Genomic DNA, 21,525 nt, shown 5'->3' on the forward strand with positions numbered 1-21,525 from the left:
TTAATTTAATCGGCTGGTTGGATTCTGAGTGAGAGGTTGGTGGTGGGTTCTATGACACTGAAGGTTCTACAAATGGGATTCAAACCCGTGCAGGTTCAAGCAAGAGAGGCAGCTTTTGAGCCAGAGGCCAGGGATGGATTTAGTCACTAGTTTGACTAATTCAAGAGGAACGGGTAGTGTGTAAACGTTTTTCTGTGCTGAACTGCTTAAAGAAAAAAAAAAGTCATCACAAGGAGTGGCAAAGGATTAAAAAAATAAAACAAGAATTATGGCAGTATGGGTGTTTTTCCAATAATGTTAATTCATTTGCATGTTCAATATTTTTTGACATATCATTCTCAAAGGAAAAACTCACTCAAAACCTTCTTTGCCCTTTGAAAAAAGAACATTATACTGAGTTTTAACCAAGAAAATAATTTTGTTTCATTGTGTTGGTCACACCCAGATATGATGAAATTTCAAACACTCACCCGAAATGACAAATAAATTATGTGAAGTTGTGACATCAAAATTCTATGCAGACTGGCCCTTTGTCACAACTTAATTCTGAAACTTGATTAAACTCTGAATCATTTTTAACATTCAAAGTGTTTGGATGGGTGTGTTTGCAGGTGAGGGTGGCAGTTCAGTACCAAACAAAAAGAGAATGTTTGCCATTTCGGGGAAAAAAAAAATCAAAATCCAAAAAAGCTCCCGCAAAGACCTTCATCAGGCATCACATACATATCACATAGATGTGATGCCTGATGAAGGTCTTTTGACCGAAACGTTGCAATAAAAACCAAAGGAAGAGAGTCGAGCAGTGTGAGGGAGCTTTTTTCGGGGCTGAGCCTCAGCGAACTCCTGCTCAGATCTGAGCAGGTCTTCGCAAGGCGAAGACTCGATTGTATTTTTTTGTAATGTTTATTATTATTAACGGTCCGGCTTCGAACCTCATTTTGACCCCCTTACCAGAAAAAAAAGTCAATTAAACCCACCACATTGGTAGAAACTGGTGAAAAATTTAATAAAATGAAGAGAAAAAGGCAAAATTCGGCCCTCTAGCGCCCCCTACAGGTGTCCAAAAATTAGAAATGGGCCTACCTTCCACTAGGAAGGTCGAAAAAATATGGGGGAAAATTCCACGTGTTCATCTCGTCAAGCCCGACATTTCCTATGCTCTAACTTATGTCACCCGATAAACAGGAAGTGAGTTATTTACACTTTTTTGATTCTTCTAGGAAGGTCGTAGAGACAAGGGGACAGCACCCACGTGTGCGGTCAATCCAGACCTATTTGTTGATATGCTGACCTTTGACCCCAGACAAACCGGAAGTGAGCTATTGTCACTTGTTTGGAAAAGAGGGAAAATACAAGGCTCAGAAAGCGCAAGTCTGACGGGCTTGAAAATTCAGTATGACATAGACTGTACCTTCATTCCACGGAATCATAAAAAAAAATGTGAAATTTTCAAACCGTTTTCGTGCAACGGCCCTCCAATGTCGACGCACATTGAAAATTGACCAAAAATCGCTCAAAATCCCGTCGCAAAAATTAAAAAGCCTCTAGCGCCCTCTAGGAAGGTCGAAATGACATGGGACCCACGCGTTCGTTAGATACAGACATGTATTCTGACACTCTGACCTTTGACCCCTGACAAACCGGAAGTTAGCTATTTTCACTTGTTTCAAAATCATCCACAGTGACAGAACTCAACAACCGTGAATGCTGCACCTGTTTGGAGCAGTTGTTTCTTTTGGCCCCTTTCCCCCCTCTTTTCGACTGACCAGCCGCCCTCTCTCAAGAAATAAAGCTGTGCTTTTTTTTTTTTTAACCTTCCAAACCTTGTCTGTGTGGTGCATTTGGGTCCAGAATAGACGCTCCCCGTTTCAGTTTCAACACGCACACACTATACTCTAAATGGCTGCAGTTTCCTTTACAATAGTGCTTCAGAGGTCATTCAAACATCCACGTGTTTGTCTCATCAAGACCTATATTTTACATTTGACAACCACTTCAAAAAAAATGCAGGTCAAAAACATGCATCGTTTGTATACACAGGCTTATGATGATTAATTAGACCTCTTCTCCCTCTTTGTCAACACATACATAAATAGCTGCAGTTTCCTTTAGAAAAGTGGTACAGACGTCATTCAAACACCTACGTGTTTGTCTCATCAAGGCCTATATTTTACATTTGACAGCATCTTCCCAAAAAAAAATGGAGTTGAGAAATCTGCATCATTTGCATAGACTTCTTTCAGCAGATGTCGCCGGGCGTCGGCAGAGGATGGGGGTCAATTGCGGGCGTCGACAGGGGTCGGGGGTCATCGGGGGTCACGGCGGCCACGGCGGCTCAGTCCCACAAACGCTGCTTGCAGTTTTAATTTGATTTTGGTCTTAATCAGGGGTGGCACCCTTCTCCGACGCACCTCTCTTTTTGGGAGTGCAGAGAATTCTTTTGGAATTTGAAAAAAAAAAAAAAATATGAAGTGACGTCAGTCCTCTTGTGGCCCTTCATTTTTGTATCTTGCGTTAAGTATTTCAGTATTTCCAAACAAAACAGTGGTAAAGAGTGAGTGGTGAGAAATAATACATTATTCACTGACGTTTAATGTGGCACCATCTACTGTTCAATGGCAGTTTGAGACACTCAACGCGTTTTTAAGTTCTATTTATCTCTGCTCAATATAAAACTTTAAAAAAATAAATAAAAACATTGAATTGAATTGATACAGCTCAAAACTGTGGTTAAAAACTGCAAAACTCATGCGTCGTTCAATTAAAGTTCTCTGTAGTTTCGTTTTCCGGACACTCACCGCAAAACGGTCGAGGGCTGTGTCTCAACTCAGGGTCTGCATCCTTCGTTAGGAAGCGTCCTCCGAAGGACCTGTCCGAGAAGGACACAAAACCCGCCTCCCCGGTAAGCACATGGGACCATAGACATAACAAAGGCTCATAAATGGTTCATTTATTATGTCTATGGTGCAGACCCTGAATTGAGACGCAGCAATAAATCCGCTCATGCGCTTTTCACTTCCGCACCTACTGCGCATGCGCGACTCACTTCGGACAGGTACTCACATCGGGTTGCGACAGGGTGGGTTGTGACAAGTTCGGTGACCGCGAGACGCGAGGTGCCGTTACGTCATCTACTGTGACGTCATGACCATCTCTCTGTCCGCCATCAAAGCCATTTGCTTGGTCAAGCCGTTGAAGCGTCAACCTCCGTTGCTAGGCGCCGTTAGCTTGTCGGCTATGAGCTAACGCTTTGACGGTATTGTTGATTTGTTTTACTTTACTTTGTGTGTTGTTGGTTTTTATCGTGTCCTCGAATTATTAGTTTGTGACGAAGGTGCCAAACGACGACAGCGAGGTGACCATCGGCCAGTAGTTTGCTACGCATCTCCTGTAAATAAAGGAGGGACCGAGATGATTTGACCTGGAGGTCGGAAAGGGAGAGAGGGGAGGCTAGACTGCAGCTGCTCGGCCATGGAGAAGGAGGAGCACAACACGGTCGTCTTTAATGTGTCCAAAACGGAGCTGTTTTCCACCAGCAACGGATTCAAATCCCTGCAGAAAAGACTCCGATCTCAGTGGAAAATTCAAAGGTGAGATGGAACACGAACCAAACAACTACCTTGTGCCCCTGAGTGCCCCTCCGGCCAGTGTTGGTGGACTGCACTTGCGATAATTTATTTTATATATATATTTTATTTATTTATTTATTTATTTATTTTTAACCAGGAAGATATCATTGAGATTAAGGAGCTCTTTTCAACAGATATAAAACGCATATGTTTAAGGCAGAATTAAATATATAAAAAGTAAGCAGATTACGAGAAACAAGTGCACGTAGTGGAGTTAGCCTTAAGTGACCTCACTTCTTTTTTAAAAAAGTCCTCAATTTTGTGTGGGACGATTCTCTATACCCTGAGTGTTTGGTTTTTTGTGTGTTTTGGAGACGTTTTGCCTCTCAGCTAATAGGTTTCTTAACCAACTTTTCTTGTTTTCTTTTTTTTCTTTTTTCTTTTTTTTTTTTGAGGGTAACCACGTGTTTAACCGCCAAGGTGGAGCAAAACAAACTCGGAGGTGGTATTTTTCCTGAAGGGGCTCCGCAAAGATGTTTATGTTGTGAATCCTGTGTAGGTCATTATTATGACCTACACAGGATGTATGTATGGAGGGGGGCAGGTGAAGGTTCTCTCGAAAGCCAAGACCTGTCCAGTTAGCTCAATGTCGTTTTCGAGCATTAGTTGCGATATAAAACAACTCCATGATGGCTAATTGATGTCTCCTCTAGTTTGAAGGATGAGGTCACTGCGGAGAAACTGAAAGGTGTCAAGTTGTGGATCACTGCAGGGCCGAGAGAGAAGTTCACAGCGTCAGAGGTGATGAGTCGAGTGAAATATCCATCCATCCATCCATCCATCCATCCTTCCATTTTCAATACCCGCTTCCACCTAAACTCAGGGTCTCGGGGGTCTGCTGGAGTATCTCCCAGCTGTTATAAGACCCTAGACAAGTGACCAGATCATCTCAAAACCACATTGAGACAAACAACCATACACACACACACCTACGGTCAGACAGAAAGGCCCCAAGAGACCCCGGGAATTGAACCCACCACCTTCTTGCTGCGAGGCGGCAGCGTCAAGCTAACCACTGCACCACCATGTCATCAAGTGAAATATGTATTTCAAAAAAAGAAAAGAACATTTTCCCTCGTTCCCCCGGAGCAGCCCCATGGTATGAAATAATTCCTACTTCCAGCTGGAGGCGTTAAAACACTACTTGGATGGAGGAGGAAATGTCCTGGTGATGCTCGGCGAAGGTGGAGAACTGAAGTATGACACCAACATCAACTTCCTGCTGGAGGAGTACGGAATCATGGTCAATAGTGGTGCGGCTCGTCACCTCACACACTTTAAAAGTTTGGTCTGTTTCCGTTGCGTCAACGTTAACCCCCCACCTCCTCATTCTCCTCCTCCGCCCCATTTTGTTGCTGTGTTTTGCCACAGACGCTGTCGTGAGGAACGTGTACTACAAATATTTCCATCCCAAAGAGGCACTGGTGTCTAACGGCGTGCTTAATAGGTTGGTTTGGGTGTCACATTGATCATCTGTCCATCTTTGCATGTTGCACTGTTCAATCCTCTCCTGTCATTTGTTTGTACGTTGCACTATTCTTTTTTTCCTTGTGCGATGTGTTTTAAATTATTCTTGCACAATTTTTTTTATGTTTTGTAATATACTTATTTTTTTATATTATTGAATTTTAACATTCTTCAAACACCAAGGAGGAGTAGCACCTCCAATTTTGTTGTACGCTCTCTTTACAACGATAATAAAGGCTTCTGATTCTGATTATATTAAATGGCTTTTGTTGTTTTTTTTCTCCATGTTTTAGAGAAATAAGCAGAGCGGCTGGAAAAGCGCTGACGGGGATCATTGAAGACGAGAACGTTGGGAACAATACGCAGTAAGCCGTTCGCTTCCATCTTCCTCCCACACACATGAAAAAAAAAACTGCTCCTCGTGTATTGGATGTTGTTGTTGTGTAGTTGTTCCTGACCTCCTTGTGCACAGGGCTCTAACCTTCGTGTACCCATACGGAGCCACGCTGACTGTGATGAAACCTGCCGTGGCTGTCCTGTCCACCGGCTCTGTGTGCTTCCCTCTCAACAGGCCCGTCTTGGCCTTCTATCAGGGGAAGGTCAGATTCCCCCCATTCACCCAACACACACACACACACACACACACACACATATATGGCGGCCCCAGTCATTTCAATGTAGTTGTTCACCAAGCACCGAAAAAGTTTTTGGCTTCTCCCCATTATAGGGCTCCCATAGAGCATATTGCGCTTCTCATCATGCCTTTGTAACTCCTATGATACATCAGGATACATCTGCAAGCAAGCAGGATACATCACAAGGAGCTGAGACACAGCAGCAACGTACAATGATGTGACGTCATGCTGGAAATCTTAAACTCTTTTCTGGCATTTTTCTGCCCTTTATGATTTTTTTTTAAATTATTTTTTGATTAAAAAAACTAGGTCTTTACAATCTACAATAGAAAGATTTATTATGAACTGCGTTTCAGGTCAGAGGGTTTTACAGGAGTTTATTTTTTGTATTGTGGTCTAATGGGGAAAAATGCAATTTGGGCCATATGGGTTTTTTACCTGCAGTACCTCGACTGGCCACTAGTTAACAATTGCTGTGCCACCATATTGCCAGTCCAGTATCCAGTTCTTATAATACGTCCATTGCTCCATAAATCCACCATAACTCAGCAGCCAATTATGTGTCTCTGTACAGGAGGCCGGCAAACTGGCAGTTCTGGGCTCCTGCCATATGTTCAGTGACCAGTACATCGGCAAAGAGGAAAACAGTCAGATCATGGTGCGTCCACTACCTTATTTTCTTTTTTGAAAAACCTACGATGAGGCGTCAGACTTGGTTTCCAACCAGGTCTGTGGTGCTCTGTGCTTCCAGGACGTTCTGCTGCAGTGGCTCATGACCGACGGAGTCCTGCTCAACCAGATTGACGCAGAAGACCCAGAGGTGTGTGTGTGTGTGTGTGTGTGTGTGTGTGTGTGTGTGTGTGTGTGTGTGTGTGTGTGTGTGTGTGTGTGTGTGTGTGTGTGTGTGTGTGTGTGTGTGTGTGTGTGTGTGTCCTAGCGTTCTGGGATAGTGCCTTTTGTCACCACTTTGGACTCTCAGGAGAGACAAACAGAAAGAAGGGGTGGGGGAGGGGCTTTTTCAAACTATACCCGTCCTGTAACGAGCTGCTCTTGACCCTCCAGATCACAGACTACAACATGCTTCCAGATACGGGCTGCTTGTCCCAACAGCTCAGGGTGTGTTTGCAGGAAGGAGACGAGAACCCTCGAGACTTCACCTCGCTCTTCGACACGTCGCTGTTCAACCTGTCCACGGACTCCTTACCCCAAGTCATCAAGTCAGGATGATGAAAAAAATGCAACCTATAATTGTGATGGCAATAATGATAACGGTGTTGTTTCATTGTTCTGGAACATTAAAACCTATCTGTTTTGTCTTTCTCGCTCTCGCTCTCTCTCTCTCTCTCTCTCTCTCTCTGTCTGTCTGTCTCTCTGTCTCTGTCTTTCTGTCTGTCTGCAGTGCCTACAAGCAGCTTAATGTCAAACACGAGCCACTCCAGCTGATCACACCTCAGTTTGAGACACCACTGCCTCAACTTCAGCCTGCTGTGAGTTTATCAGCCAAGTCTGTATAAGCGCTGGCAAAAATATTCACATTCTGTACTTAAGTAAAAGTACGGATAAAACACTGGCACAAGTCAAAGTACTGATTGGACTCCTTTACTCAAAGTACAGGTTCTGAAATGTACTTAAGTAAACGGTAAACATTATTACCTTTTTTGGCAATTAATGCAACAGTACATTTGTTGATAAGCCCAGGAATTCTAAAATAATCTCACTCTAAAATATGATCAAGTTTTATAATTAACTACACAACACCGTCATTTAGATAGCTCCACTTCAAGCAACAGCAACTTTTAACGAATTCACAAACAAATTACCATATTTTCCGGACTACAAGCCGCTGCTTTTCCCCCACGCTTTGAACTATGCGGCTTATGCAAAGGTGCGACTTTTCTGTGGATTTTACTTCACCCGCCGCGGGGCGCTTTAGCAGGAAGTGCTAAAGCGATGAAGTGATGAACAGTGACAGGTGGTTTCTGGGTTCAGTGTTCATGAAGCGACTTTAATGGTTCCAGTGCGCATGAAAAAAAAGTGACAGCGGTTCGACGTGTGTTCAGTGGGTTCAGTGCGCAACTTTTCTGTTTTGGCTCTCGTCTGTATGTTCTCTTGTCTTTATGCGCTCTGTCTTTGTGAGCTCCGGTGCGTCGCTGCCTCGAGTTCTGGTCCGACACCATACCAATTAACCGAGGTGACCAGCAGGCCCCCGCAAACAGGATCCGCGGTGCGAGTCCAGAGTCGCAGGCTCACAGCCGCCGAACCGATCCGCTCCACGGACCCGTTTCCTGTCCAAACACCTGCGGTCTTATAGTCCAGTGCGCCTTGTATATGTACACATTTGTTTTCCCCCCTAAATTTAGCTGCTGCGGCTTATATTCAAGTGCGCTTTATAGTCCGAAAATTACGGTTCCTTTAACAGAATTTGTGTCTTTTAGACACTTTTAAACTCATAAGTAACCTGCATGTTTTTCCAATGTAAGGAGGAGAAAGTACATTTTGTGGACAAATGTAGGGGGTAAAAGTATAGTGTAGTCAGAAAAAGAAATAAGTAAAGGACGGATACTTGAAAATTCTACTGTACAGTAACAAAGTATTTGTACATTGTTACTTCCCACCTCTTGTCTGTATGAGTTGATGTTATTCAGAGGTTTCTATCATCATGCGTGAGTGAATGCATGCATGAAATGCTTTAGTCATTTTTTTTTTTCCCCCCAGGTTTTCCCTCCAGCACTGAGCGATTTGCCACCACCCATGCTGGAACTGTTTGATCTGGACGAGTCCTTCTCCTCCGAGAGTGTTCGCCTGGCGCAGCTCACCAACAAATGCAAGTTCATTATCTCACGCGTTGACCTTCATCGCCAGACCGTTCACGTCCAGCAGCTGTTATATCTGCGTGTCTTGCATCCAACGGCACGCAGGCACAGACGACGACCTGGAGTTTTACGTGCGGAAGTGCGGCGAGATCCTGGGCGTAACTCCCAAGCTTGCCAAAGATCAGCGGGACGCCAAGCACATCTTGGAGCATGTTTTCTTCCAGGTTGTAGAGTTCAAGAAACTCAATCAGGTGAGAACTTTATAACTCTGACATGTGAAAATAGACAGTGAAAAATATCTCCAAAGATCTTGTTCCCACTTGCAGGAGCACAACGCCAGATTCACTCCACTGTCCTGAGAAAGACGACAACTTAACTTCACCGAACACAGATCTGGACAAAGCAGGCAATGAAGAAAATGAACTGCTGCAATACCTGTATATAAACTAGCTGCTGAATTTATATAAGAAGTTTCTAGTTTTGTTTTTAAAATCAGTGTAGACTTATTTTAAAAATAATCATGCTTCAGCAAATAAAGTTTTGGAATTTACTGAGTAATTGCTTACTTTCTCTTTAAGCCCACCAAGCCATGCCCTCACCTCCCATAAGAACCATATTTATAACAGTCGCGCCACTACAGTGAAAACAAGCAAACAAAAATATTCAAAGACATAAAATTTGCCTTGCCAATCAACTTGTTTGTCTTACTTGGTGTGAGCTTTATCCAAGGCTACCAGCAGTACTAGTGCAGCTGCTGCGGGGGTTTTAAACTTGGTGGGGTTTTGTTTGTTATTTGATCCACCTGCAGGTAGAACAGGTGCTCAACAGGAGGAAGAGAAAGAGATTTTAGCAGATTCACAAACACATTTTTTGTAATGCCTGACTTTGATGCATGAGTTTTAAATTTAAAACAACCCAGAAAGTGGCGTCGCCTCTTATTTACCCCCGGATTGGGACACATACGTTGACAGAAAAAAACAAAAACAAATGGGCCCCCTTTGCGCAGTGTTTGTCAAAAGCTTTACAAAACTTAAAAAATACAGTATGGTTCTATAATAGTGCTAAAAGGCATGTCATTATCAGTGATCACCTTCTTCACTGGGACAGGGAGGGGGGTAAGTATGGGGAGACTGGGGTCCTGCTGACTCACTTGTGGCAGCTATGTCTGCTCAAAGGGGCAGGCCAGGGACAATGATTTAATATGAATATCTTGCCAAACGTTTGCATGCAGTGAATATCTAATCTATGCTGGGCAAATCTTTTGATTCTTGTCACAAACACTCGTGTGTTGGCCAAATGCAACAACATCAAACAAATATAATAAATTACAATAAATACACATTTTAAGTCATTAAGTCTTTCTTTTGATTTAAGTCTTTAATGAAAGGCATGATTTTCCATAACATGTCAAGTTATCTTGCCCAAAAATTACATACACATATATATGCACACACATCATCCATGTGTATATATGTTGTATATGTGTATATATATATATTTATATATATACACATATACACACATATGTATGCACACGCACGTCATTCATGTGTATATATGTTGTATATGTATATATATGTGTGTGTGTATATATATATATATAATATATACATACACTTTTACAATATAACGTAAAGTTGTAGTGCATAAAAGTTAAAACCTGTGTTACTGTTTACCTGTGTACTGTTTATTATGCCACTTTTTTTTTTTTTAGGCGAGGCAAAACTCACTGTCAAAGCATGTGCACCTTTTTGGCATGTTTACAATGAACACGCCCAACAAATGAAATTCTAATCAATATTTCAGAATCATTCTCACCATATTGGTCAGAGATGTAAGTATGAATTATTCCAATCCATATGAATAATTGATTGCTTCCCTGATCAAAACGACTTACTCGTGGTTGACTGTAAATAAATGTATATAATGAAGAGCCACAGTCTTTTGAACGGCTCCTCGAGGTCTGGTTACCTTCTAAAGCACCATAAAAAAAATAAATAAATAAATAAAATAAAAAAAATATTTTAAAAAAAATATACATATGTATATATATATATATATATATATATATATATATATATATATATATATATATATATATATATATATATATATATATATATATATATATATATATGTATATGTTTATATATACACACACATATATAAAACACACATATATAAAAATCCCATGTGGCCCTAAAAACATTTTTCCCCATTGGACCGCAATACAAACATAAATTCCTTTAAAACAGACAGGACGACCTCGGACTTAAAATGCGGTTCATAATAATTTTTTCTATTGTAGATCTTTTAGTCATGGTCTTTTAGTCTTTAAAAAAAATTATAAAGTCCAGAAAATCGCCAGAAAATTGTTTTATTCCCAACGTGACGTCACGGATCGTTCTGATTGCCTGATGTAGTTACAGTGGTATGGTGTGAAGTGCGCATGCTCTATGGGCCCTCTAATGCAAAACAACGTCCAACGAAACTAAAGATTCCCCACCAAAAAAAAAAAAAAAGAAGCAAAACAACAACAACTACGACAACAAGACAATAACAAAACAGGAACAAACACTATTGCCAAGGTTTACCATTACAGGAGAACATCCACCTCGTTCATGATCGCTATCTCCAATCGTCGACGCGCATGTCTTCTGCGCAGTACGTCACCGACCGGTTCGTCTGCGAGGGAAGGGCGCGAGATAGAAAATCTGCGAGCGCGGACCAGTCGCCCGGCCGCTCCGCTGCAGCTGCTCACAGGCCCCGACAGAGCACCGAGCCGCCGCCGCCAGCCACCACGGCAGGGTTTAGGACCAACATCGGGATATCGGGGGGGAAAAATAAATACTACCGTTGAAACTAGCACATGACGTGAAAGTACGGCGGGATTGATCGACGTGTTGGACGTAAACAGAAGGCAATGGAAATGTCCTGGTGGCCGCGCGGGTAACTGACTCGTCCATGTTTTTGCTAAATTCTGTGTAGTTTTTATCCCAGGTTTTTAAGTGCACTAAACTAGCAACATCGGAAAAACTAGGAATGGTCTTTTATATTGTTTATTGTGTTTCATTTATGTCCCCTTTGCCGCCCTTTCACCCGGAAAATGAACACGATCAAGCTGCGTTGCTATAGGGGGGGAAAGTTCCGACTGTTAGAAAAAAGCTGTTTTGATGACGTTGAAACGTTTCAGAACTTCACCAGAACCTTCCATTCTCGACGGTCGTACTGGTTCTTGGTGGGTTTTAGTGGCTGAGAACGAGGGCGCGCTCCCGGCGGTTCGGCTGGCTCGCCCCCGAGGCCCACTGCTCTCTTTTGCCGCTCTTCGCGCCGCTCACGGCCGACCGTGTTGTTTTGTGCCGCCCGCTGCTGCAGGGAGGACGGAGACGAGTCCGCAAGCCAGGACGCCGAGCTGGACGGAGCCGAGCACAAAGACGGAGGCAAGGTGAAAGTAAAGTGGACCCACGAGGAAGTGAGTGCGGCTCGTACAGTGTACCGGAAGTGATGGTTCACCCGGGCAGCGGACCTCAGCACCACCACCAGCAGCAACAACAACAGGTTGTTTCTCGGCTCGTCTATTATTCATGTATTTATTTTCTTTGTAGGACGAGAAGCTGAAGGCGCTGGTCCAGAAACTGGGCACCACTGACTGGAAATATATCGGCAGCTACATGCCAGTGAGTCTGGTTCTTCCCCGCCCCCACCCGTTTCACAATGCCCACCTTCATTCATTATTTCACGTGAATCTTGACTGCAGACTCACACCGAGCATCAGTGTCAGCACCGCTGGTTCAAGGTCCTGGATCCAGAACTGATCAAAGGTGCATGGACCAAAGAAGAGGATGAGAAGGTTGGTGACACCTGCTGCTGCTGCTGCACTTTTGCTTAGCGTGAACTAAATTCATTATGTCTTCTAGTTTCCAATTATATTCCAGGATTCTTTAATCACAGACATATTTTTTTTCTAGGTTTTTATTTACCTGATATGTTTCGGAAACATCATGTCAACATGAAAATAAGACTTCTGAATCCTCTCAAATCAAATCAAGCCAAGTTTATTTTAGGTGCAAAATCAAAACAATTATCTCGTTTGTGTTCTTAAAGACAGGACATAATTTACAATTTCTTTCCAACATTTTCCCCTGGGGTGAACAGTTTTTGGTTTCTCAGTTTTAAGTGTCAGTATAAGTTTCCAAAGACTGTTGTAATCATGTTTTTTGTCGACAATGTTTCGGGTTTTTGCTTTCTGATTGTTAGCCAAGCAATGACTTTGAAGCCAAGATTTGACATAGGCATCTGGTTTGAACATTTTGAGTGGAGGGTCAACACACATGATATAAAGCAAGGCTGACATACTTTTTACTTATAGGGTGCTTCGAGTTGTGCTCACAATGTTCATCTGACTAAACCCACACTCCTACTCAGCTGTGGAGATGACCAGCTTGTTCACTGCTTGAAGGAGGGGTTTCAGCTCTTTTGGTGCAGGTGGTTTCACTTTACCAACAGATTTGAGAGATTTAAGGAACAGAGTTTCTGTTTTTTCCTTTTCGGCATAACGAACCCCACCAGGTAGAGGGGTGCAGCAAGCATAGGTTAATTTGCACAGACATAGCTGAGCTTTATACCGAAGGCCTGCAAAAGTCTGAACTAGAGGTTGCACTAGCAGCTTTTGTGGTCATTTTGACAGTCCTAAAAAAAATTGTTATAGGTTATCAATGATAGCACGTCGAAAAACAGAAGAAAAGAAAACATTGTTCATTGGTGTGTCACTTTCTGCCTTGAACCCATTCTAAATGTAAAATTAGAACTTGCTTAGTGACATAACTGTTTTCAATTCTTCATTGCATCTGTTGCATAGATTTACTGCTGTACACTGCATTTCTGAGTAAAGGTGCACCTGCTGCTTTTAGAAGATATATACATATACTGATGAGATTGTGGTTATTTTCTCTTGATTAAACAACCTTTAGATTTGATGCAGTAGCAGATGCTGTTTTGAAACTAACTATATAAAGAAAGCTGTTAATCTTCACAAAGAGAGTAAACTGACATTAATAGTAAGAGAAGGAATCAAAAATTAAACATTATTATCATATCATGAGAAGTAAAACCATTCATCAGAAAACCAGTTAGTCAGTTATCCTATAGTGCACTGTAAATACGTAACAAATGTACTATGAAATCCATAATTTCATTTAAAAACCAAAGCTTTTGTTCAACGGTTTTTGTTTTTGCTTTACTTTTTAAGGGATGGCTTTTACCTGAGTTGAACTATGAGCTTTCAACTGGGGTGGTTCAGGGTTTGACACCTGGCTGAGTTGTAACCCAAATGCTACCTTCTCCCTGTGTTGTTCAGGTCATAGAGCTGGTAAATCGTTATGGCAACAAGCAGTGGGCCATAGTGGCCCGGCACCTGAAGGGCAGGCTGGGCAAGCAGTGCAGAGAACGCTGGCACAACCACCTCAATCCCAACGTGAAGAAGTCCTCGTGGACAGCCGAGGAGGACCTCGTCATCTACAAGGCCCACTGCCTGCTGGGAAACCGTTGGGCCGAGATCGCCAAGCTGCTCCCTGGGAGGTGAGTCGTGGGCTCGGAGCCCTGCTGCTCTCTTGGGTTGTGGGGAGGATGGGTGTGACGGCAGAGTCCTGCACCTGTCCAATTTTCCAGATTGACCCCGACCAGACCCAGGGGGGTACAAACCCGCATTCAAACCGCAAACCCGTGCATCAGGCCCTTTAGTACCGCAACCAGGTCCGACCTGTTGAAACACAACTCGTAACCCGGTGGTAGCGTCATACTGGCTGAATATTGAACAGCATATGCCTTCAGTGAAGGCTGAATGAAGCAGCTCCTCCAATAAAACCTGACTTCAGCTCTATCATCAACCCCCTGTGTTCTTCTCCTCCAACGCTTTTAAACACTTAATCTGTGTAACGAAACTTCACAGGTGTAATAGTAGACGCAGACTAGAGCGACTTCCAGCAGTTAAGAGCTGTAACGTGTTTTTAGGACCCATGGAGGAGAAAACTAAATCCATCAGGGAAACACTTCAGCAACATTACAAAGTGATAGTTGTACGTTTAATTAAGTTCTCTTATTTTCCAAATACCTAAAGAGTTATTTGTTTTGAAAGTGGCACTTATCAGACTTTGTTGACTTTCCGTGTTGATTTTCTCGTCCAATCACAAGTTGTTATTAGATGGTAAAATACGCTTCAACGGCTAAACCAATGATCCTCAGAGAGTAAATAATGACCAAGATACGGTGGGGCAAAAAAGTATTTGGCAGCCACTGATTCTGCAAGTTGTTCCACTTAAAAAGATGAGATGGTTCTGTAATGTTCATCATAGGCCTGTACAAATGGCACCAGTTTGAACTTGTTATGTAGAATGTACATCGTCCAACGTAGAAGTCTTTGGTATAAACGCCACTTGTCGTGTTTGGAGGGGGAAGAATGCTGATTTGCATCCCATGAACACCATACCCACTGTGAAGCATGGGGGTGGAAACATTATGCTTTGGGGCTGCTTTTCTGCAAAGGGGACCGGACGACTGATCCGTATTAAGGAAAGGATGAATGAGGCCCTGTTTTGGGAGATTTTGGGCAAACACTTTCTTCCATCAGTGAGCGCATTGAGGATGAAATGTGGCTGGATCTTCCAGCGTGACAGTGATCCCGAAAACACTGCCCAGACAATGAAGGAATGGCAATATAAAAAGCATTTCAATCCAGTAGAGAATCTGTGGAGGGATTTGAAAGTCTGTGTTGCCCAGCGACAGCCCCAAAACATCACAGCTCTTGAGAAGATCTGCAAGGAAGAATGGGCCAAGATACCAGCCACAGTGTGTGCAAACCTGGTGAAGACCTACCGGAAACGTTTAACCTCTGTCATTGCCAACCAGGGTTACATTACATGTACAAGTATACAAGTATGGAGGTGAACTTTTGTTATTGATCAAGTACTTATTTTCTGCACCATTATACAAATTAATTCTTAACAAATCGTACATTGTGATTTCCTGGATTTTTCTTTTACATTCTGTCTCTCACAGCTGAAGTGTACCTATGATGAACATTACAGACCTCATCTTTTTAAGTGGACAACTTGCAGAATCGTAGGCTGGCAAACAGTTTTTTGCCCCACTGTAGTTGTCTTTTACCTTTTCCAAATTTGGATGTGTTTATCTAAAACCCGCAATCGGGGAAAAGAATGTTCTGAGACACCACCCGCAAACCATCTTTTTCTGGGAATTCCATTGGATCCAGTGCAGGACTCTATGTGACGGTATCTTGTGCTGGCAGGACCGACAACGCTGTGAAGAACCACTGGAACTCAACCATCAAGCGCAAGCTGGAGATGGGCTTCTACGCCGGCGAGGTCATCAGGCCCAATGAGCTGGACGAGCTGTTGGCTCGCGTCAACAAGGATGTGCAGGTCGGCTGACTCTGCTGCCCGATTGGGTCATATGAGGGTGTACACAATGCTTTAGAAATGTTGTCTTCTTCCTTCCTCCTACACAGCAGGTGTCGAGTTCCTCGCATGATGTTGCTGACAAGTCGCCAGTGGAGGGCACATGTCTTTCAGTAAGTGAAAGAGGGAAAAAAATCCTTTTAGAGACCTGAATGAAGTGCGGGGAGGGGTTGAATAAGCTTTCTCTAGAAAAATCCATGCGTTAACTGATACAAATTTGTGTTTTTTAATATTGTGCCATCTACACGTTTGTGATTCCCTCCAGTTCAACAAACCTGCACCTGCTGATGCTCAACCGGTCAAGGTCACCGCTAATGAAGTGGGAACGTCTAAGGTTGTCACCCCTCCGAAAGCCACCCTGAGTCCTGGGTCTGAAACGGACTCCACCTCGGGAGAAATGAGCCTGTCCAGCTGGGTGGTGGACAGCTCCGGTTTCCTCTCCCCTGCCGGTCCGGTCCTGAAGGAAGTGCTTGACATGGTGGAAGGGGTATGTGTGTGATTCCTGATTGTGTCGCTCACCAGTGAGCACGTTGGGTTTTGTTTTTTTGTTTTTTTTTTTTGCCACAGTCACTTTGTCAGTGTTCCCACCGTCATGGAAAACCTGAAAAAGACATGGAATTCACAAATGCCATTTTCCAGGCCTGGAAAAGTCTTGAAATTTGTCCGTGCTCCTTAAGAATCAGCAACTGTCTGTTTTTCCACCCTCACGTAACGAAGTGTGTCATATTTGAAGATTTTGAGAAGAAACAGTGAAATCTGTGCTTACAGTTTAGTTTGCAGCACTCTTTCGCTCACCCTCCCTATCCCGAGCTTGCCGGCAACCTCACAGAAATCATACATGCATATCTTGTCCACCCTCCTCTTTGTTGATTTATTTGAGGGCGCAAGTATTCACCCTTAAAATATGATTCTCATCCATACTGTATGTACATTCTTAAACAAATAGGAACCTTTCTATGGGTAGGAAAACCAAATGACTTTTAATGTACTGTGAGTATACACTTTTATTAATGTATTTACAGTATTAGCAGTATGCTAAGATTTTACTCGTGTACAAATCATACATCAGGCCCAATACACACTGGACCTTTTAAGTGTGACAGTTCTGAATTGACATTCCAAGTAAATTTCATGGAATGTCACGGAAAGGTTTTTTCAGAGAAAATGAGTGTGATGCCTGCTTGTCTGCAACCAGGACCTGGAGGGCTGGTGCAACCTGGCGGCCTTCGACCTGGCCGAGGACAGCTGCAGCCCGGAGCGCCATCAGTTCCGGCTAGAGGGCAGCGCCCTGCAGGAGCTGAGCAAAAGCAACAAGGGCGAGCTCATCCCCATCTCGCCCGGGGGCATTACGCCGCCATCCATCCTCAGCCACCGCAGCCGCCGGCGCATCGCGCTGTCGCCCGACACCAACAGCTCCATGACCCCCAAGAGCACACCTGTCAAGTCCCTGCCCTTCTCACCCTCCCAGGTAGGTGCTGTCACCCAGTCCATGGTAGAGGTAGTGGTGGTGGAGAAGGGGGGTCAGGCCGGAAGGATGGCGGGGGGGTAATGGTGGTGGTGTCACCCGGAGGGGGGAATCTGCTGATCGGGGACTTGGTCTTGTTCCAGTTCCTCAACATGTGGACCAAGCAGGACTCTCACGACCTGGAGAACCCGTCGCTCACCTCCACACCAGTGTGCAGCCAGAAGGCCGTACTGAGCACGCCACTGCAGAGGGACAAGACCCCTCTCACCCAGAAGGAGAACTCTGCGTGAGTTACCCCTCCCACCAGTAGTGCCACTTCACCTTTTGAAGTCCAGTCCTGTTATTTGTGATTTTTTTTTCCTTGTTTTAATTCAGTCGAGATGTTAAAGGTCCAGTGTGTAATATTTTGAGATTTGGAAGGAAAAAAAGCAACATCAAGTAGATTTTACATTGCAGCGCTCATTCGCTCACTACCCTTCCTGAGTTTGCAAGTGAACTTCGTTGGCCTGCACACACAAACCAGGATCCCTCCTCCACCTTCTGAGAATCTATCTTCGAGCAAGACCCTTGTTCTAATTGTATTCTTATATATAAATAAGAACTGTTCTAAGGGGAGGAAAACCAAATTACTTTTATTGTTCTGTGAGTCTACGCTCTTATTAATATATTTATTTCATTTTACACACTTTACCTATTGGAATATTGACAACAGTAATGGACATTTTGGCTTTCAATTGTATCATAGTTTAAGAAGTGCTCAGGCTGTGTTGTCACACAGGTTCATCACGCCCAACCACAAGTCAGAGCTGTGCACACTGCCGCGCACCCCGACGCCGTTCAAGAGCGCCATGGAGAAGTATGGCCCGCTACAGCCGCTGGTGAGCTGCAGGAGGTTTACGGGGCTTTACGCTGGTGTCGCTGCTGTGTCGTTGTCGTGGTAACGCCCCGCTGTGTTGTCGTGGTCTCAGCCGCAGACTCCGAACCTGGAGGACGACATCAACGAGGTCATCCTGAGAGACACCGGCATTGACCTGGTGGTGGCCCAGGCTACGCCCCCCGAGCAGCGCCGCAAAACCATGGTGAGATTAGTCCGCTCCAAGCTCCATTTGATATGGTTTCAATAACCTCAGGTTAAAATTTCAGGTTTAAAATAAATAAATAAATAAAAAATCCCACGTCTAATACAAGCAATCATTTGTTTGAAACTATGCCTCATGTAAGTGCCAAACAGGTTATATCAACTATCACAGTTTGTGTCAAACCACATTGCGATGGTCTTTTTTTTTTGTCTGCATCAAAATATTACACATTTTCTCAGAACTATTATGAGTAATTTGTGTTTTGAATTCTGGTTGATTTTTTTTAATTTTTAAGCTGCATTGTGTGTCTTGTTTGGCTTGTCTCTTGTTGCGTTAGCATCGGGCTCCAATGAAGAAAGTGCGCAAGTCTTTGGCCCTGGATGTGGCGGACTGCCAGGTGATGCCCAAATCCAGACGCAAGTCGCTCAGAACTGAAATTAAAAACAGCATCATGGTAAGCTTTCATTTCCTAGCCACCCCCCGAAAAAAACATTCATATTTAAGAATTAATCTTTGTCATCACAAAATTCATTTTTATGTTTATCTTTTTCTCTTACTTTTCTTTCCTGTCTGTGTTGCCCGACAGGAAGAACCTGTGCTGGTTCCGCTCAGCTCCTTGTCAGTTTGCAGCAAGCAGCATGAAAACATCCTGGATCAGGGCTTCCTATTGGGTCCCAGTGACAGCGCCATTTTTCCCAGCGTGCAACAACCACTTCCTGCAAGTGCCACCTCTTTTTTTTCTTTTTTTCTTTAGAATATAATAGGATAGAATACAACACCTTTATTAATCCCACGTTGGAGAAAATTGCATAATTACATAAACAAAAAGTAGTGCAAATAGAAGTAAAAATTATCTATATTAAAAATAAATAAAAATAACTTTTTTTGAATAAAAAGGAAAAAGCAAGATATTTTCATTTTATGAACAGTTTGATTATTAACAGTTATTGTATATACATAATACTTGATATCAACAAGTTTAAGGACTTTAAGGACACTTTATTGTGTTGATTTTGGAACTTTTCTTTTGTCGCAGATGTCAAAAGAATGGGAGACGGTCGTCTGTGGGCAAACTAAAGACCAGCGAATCATGACGGAGAAAGCCCGGCAATACCTTCGCTCGCTCAAGTCTCACACTCCCAGTCTGGCTCTGGCTCTGCCCTGAAACAGTCTTCTCCTCACCTTCCTCACCATGTAGTTTTCAGTGGAAAGAAGGAACACGCCAAGGACTTGTGTTTTTATGTGGCATCCCAGTATATTGTTAGCAATCAAGGCCTGCAAGTAAAAATCCGCAAGAGACGCTCTTTTTAAATGTGGTCCCAAACCGGTGGCCTCAGTCGAGACTTTAAAAAAGTGACAGAAAAGAATTTCTCTGACATAACTGTGTTTGAAAAGAATTGCAAATGCCATAATCGAGAATCACAGATGCATATACTCGAGTCAACGCCTCGAAAAACATTTACATGCCATAATTTGTCCGTAATGTAATAGTTTGTGTGTAATTAAACCGTTTTTAAAGTTTTGGAAATGCTATGCTTAAGTTGCACCAATTTGTGTTGTAAACTGAGTGTGCTGCAAGAGTGATCTCGTTGGTAATCTGTTCATGTAAGATATGGGATTAATTTCAAGACATTAGGAGTGACGGGGTCAGACAGATAAAACTGGATACCTGCTGGAAGTGCGATGTTTCCGCAGCACGCACTAGCCAATCAACGTTGGACTCATTTTTGGTGCTGCTGTTCAAAACTGCACACTGTTACCAGGGAGTTGGGATGTGTTGGAGGCCTGAAAGCTGAACATCAAACAGTCATGTTGCTAATACTTGGTAGTGCTTGCAAAGGTCTTGGCTATATTGTTGTAGATATGAGGTATTGATTGTTTTTACTGTCAGAAAATAAAAAGCCACCTTGTTCAAAGAACATTTTACCGTTGTAAGATTAATGTATCAGATTCAGAGTTGGTAGATTGACATTTAAAATAAAATGTGCTAAAAGTTTTGCAAAAAAATGTGGATATGTACATGTATGTACGCACACACACACACACACACACATATATATATGTATATATGTATGTATGTATATATATATATGTATATATGTATGTATATATATATATGTATATATATGTATGTATATATATATGTATATATATATATATATGTATGTATATATATATGTATGTGTATATATATATATGTATGTGTATATATATATATATGTATGTGTATATATATATGTATGTATATATGTGTATATATATATGTATGTATATATGTATATATATATATGTATGTATATATGTATATATATATATGTATGTATATATGTATATATATATGTATATATATGTATATATATATATATAATTTGTCCTCTGGTCTATGCGTTCAATGTAATTTTGGTGTGGTTCCTATATATTTTCATAGTTTTCATTGTCAAAATCGCTGTAATTCTGTATTTCCTGTTCAAATGACAACGGACAGACGAGAAGTGAGGCAGACAGGTAGAGCCTCCACGCTGATTGCGCAATCCCCCACAAACTGTATCGAGCGCGTGCCAATGGCGCGTGCTTGTTGCCGCAGCCACAAGTAAAAGGCATGCCTTGAGGCTGTCAGTGCCGCTGCCTCAAAGAAGGGGGCGATAGTGGGCCTAGAGTTCATCACCTGGACCGGTAAACTCTTGCAAAAGAAAAAAACAATACAACAACAACAACAACAACAAAAACTGCTGTGCAAACTACAATCATTTTTTGCCCTGAAAATGGAGGATTTGATTTCTAAAATAAGAAATGTCTCATTTTCAACATGTGACAATGTCTGGATTTGAATGTATGGATTTCATTTACAAGTAAAGGTAAGATATACTATCCTGCATTATACAGTGGTGTGTTTAAAATGTTTTTCAATTTAATTAAAAATGGGATAACACCCAGAATTGAAGCTGTTCTATCAGCATCATATTGT

General features: G+C 42.6%; 2 protein-coding genes across 3 annotated transcripts; both read left to right on the plus strand.

Moving 5' to 3' along the window:
• Positions 1-3,036: 3,036 nt before the first annotated feature.
• Positions 3,037-9,094, plus strand: ift52 (intraflagellar transport 52 homolog (Chlamydomonas)). 2 transcript variants are annotated; one of them, XM_076024678.1, is made up of 13 exons: positions 3,037-3,590; positions 4,283-4,370; positions 4,753-4,882; positions 5,001-5,076; positions 5,390-5,461; positions 5,569-5,695; positions 6,306-6,389; positions 6,483-6,551; positions 6,794-6,948; positions 7,131-7,218; positions 8,447-8,555; positions 8,650-8,795; positions 8,871-9,094. In XM_076024678.1, the coding sequence occupies exons 1-13, from the start codon at positions 3,472-3,474 to the stop codon at positions 8,901-8,903; spliced, it is 1,296 nt and encodes a 431-aa protein (XP_075880793.1). In that variant the 5' UTR covers positions 3,037-3,471; the 3' UTR covers positions 8,904-9,094. The 2 variants fall into 2 exon arrangements, with proteins under 2 accessions (XP_075880793.1, XP_075880794.1); XM_076024679.1 differs by having other exon boundaries at positions 3,554-3,590; positions 4,722-4,882.
• Positions 9,095-11,221: 2,127 nt separating this feature from the next.
• On the plus strand, positions 11,222-20,479 carry mybl2b (v-myb avian myeloblastosis viral oncogene homolog-like 2b). Its single transcript, XM_076024664.1, has 15 exons — positions 11,222-11,493; positions 11,920-12,016; positions 12,150-12,221; positions 12,302-12,394; positions 13,901-14,121; positions 15,848-15,980; positions 16,070-16,129; positions 16,282-16,503; positions 17,212-17,484; positions 17,625-17,767; positions 18,260-18,359; positions 18,450-18,560; positions 18,898-19,014; positions 19,147-19,278; positions 19,597-20,479. Exons 1-15 carry the CDS (start codon positions 11,468-11,470, stop codon positions 19,723-19,725), a joined length of 1,929 nt encoding a protein of 642 aa, XP_075880779.1. The 5' UTR covers positions 11,222-11,467; the 3' UTR covers positions 19,726-20,479.
• Positions 20,480-21,525: the final 1,046 nt, after the last annotated feature.

This window comes from Nelusetta ayraudi, unplaced genomic scaffold, assembly GCF_046127955.1.
Source record: "Nelusetta ayraudi isolate G7.1 ecotype Tasmania unplaced genomic scaffold, CSIRO-AGI_Nayr_v1 ptg000017l, whole genome shotgun sequence".
Taxonomy (NCBI): domain Eukaryota; kingdom Metazoa; phylum Chordata; class Actinopteri; order Tetraodontiformes; family Monacanthidae; genus Nelusetta; species Nelusetta ayraudi.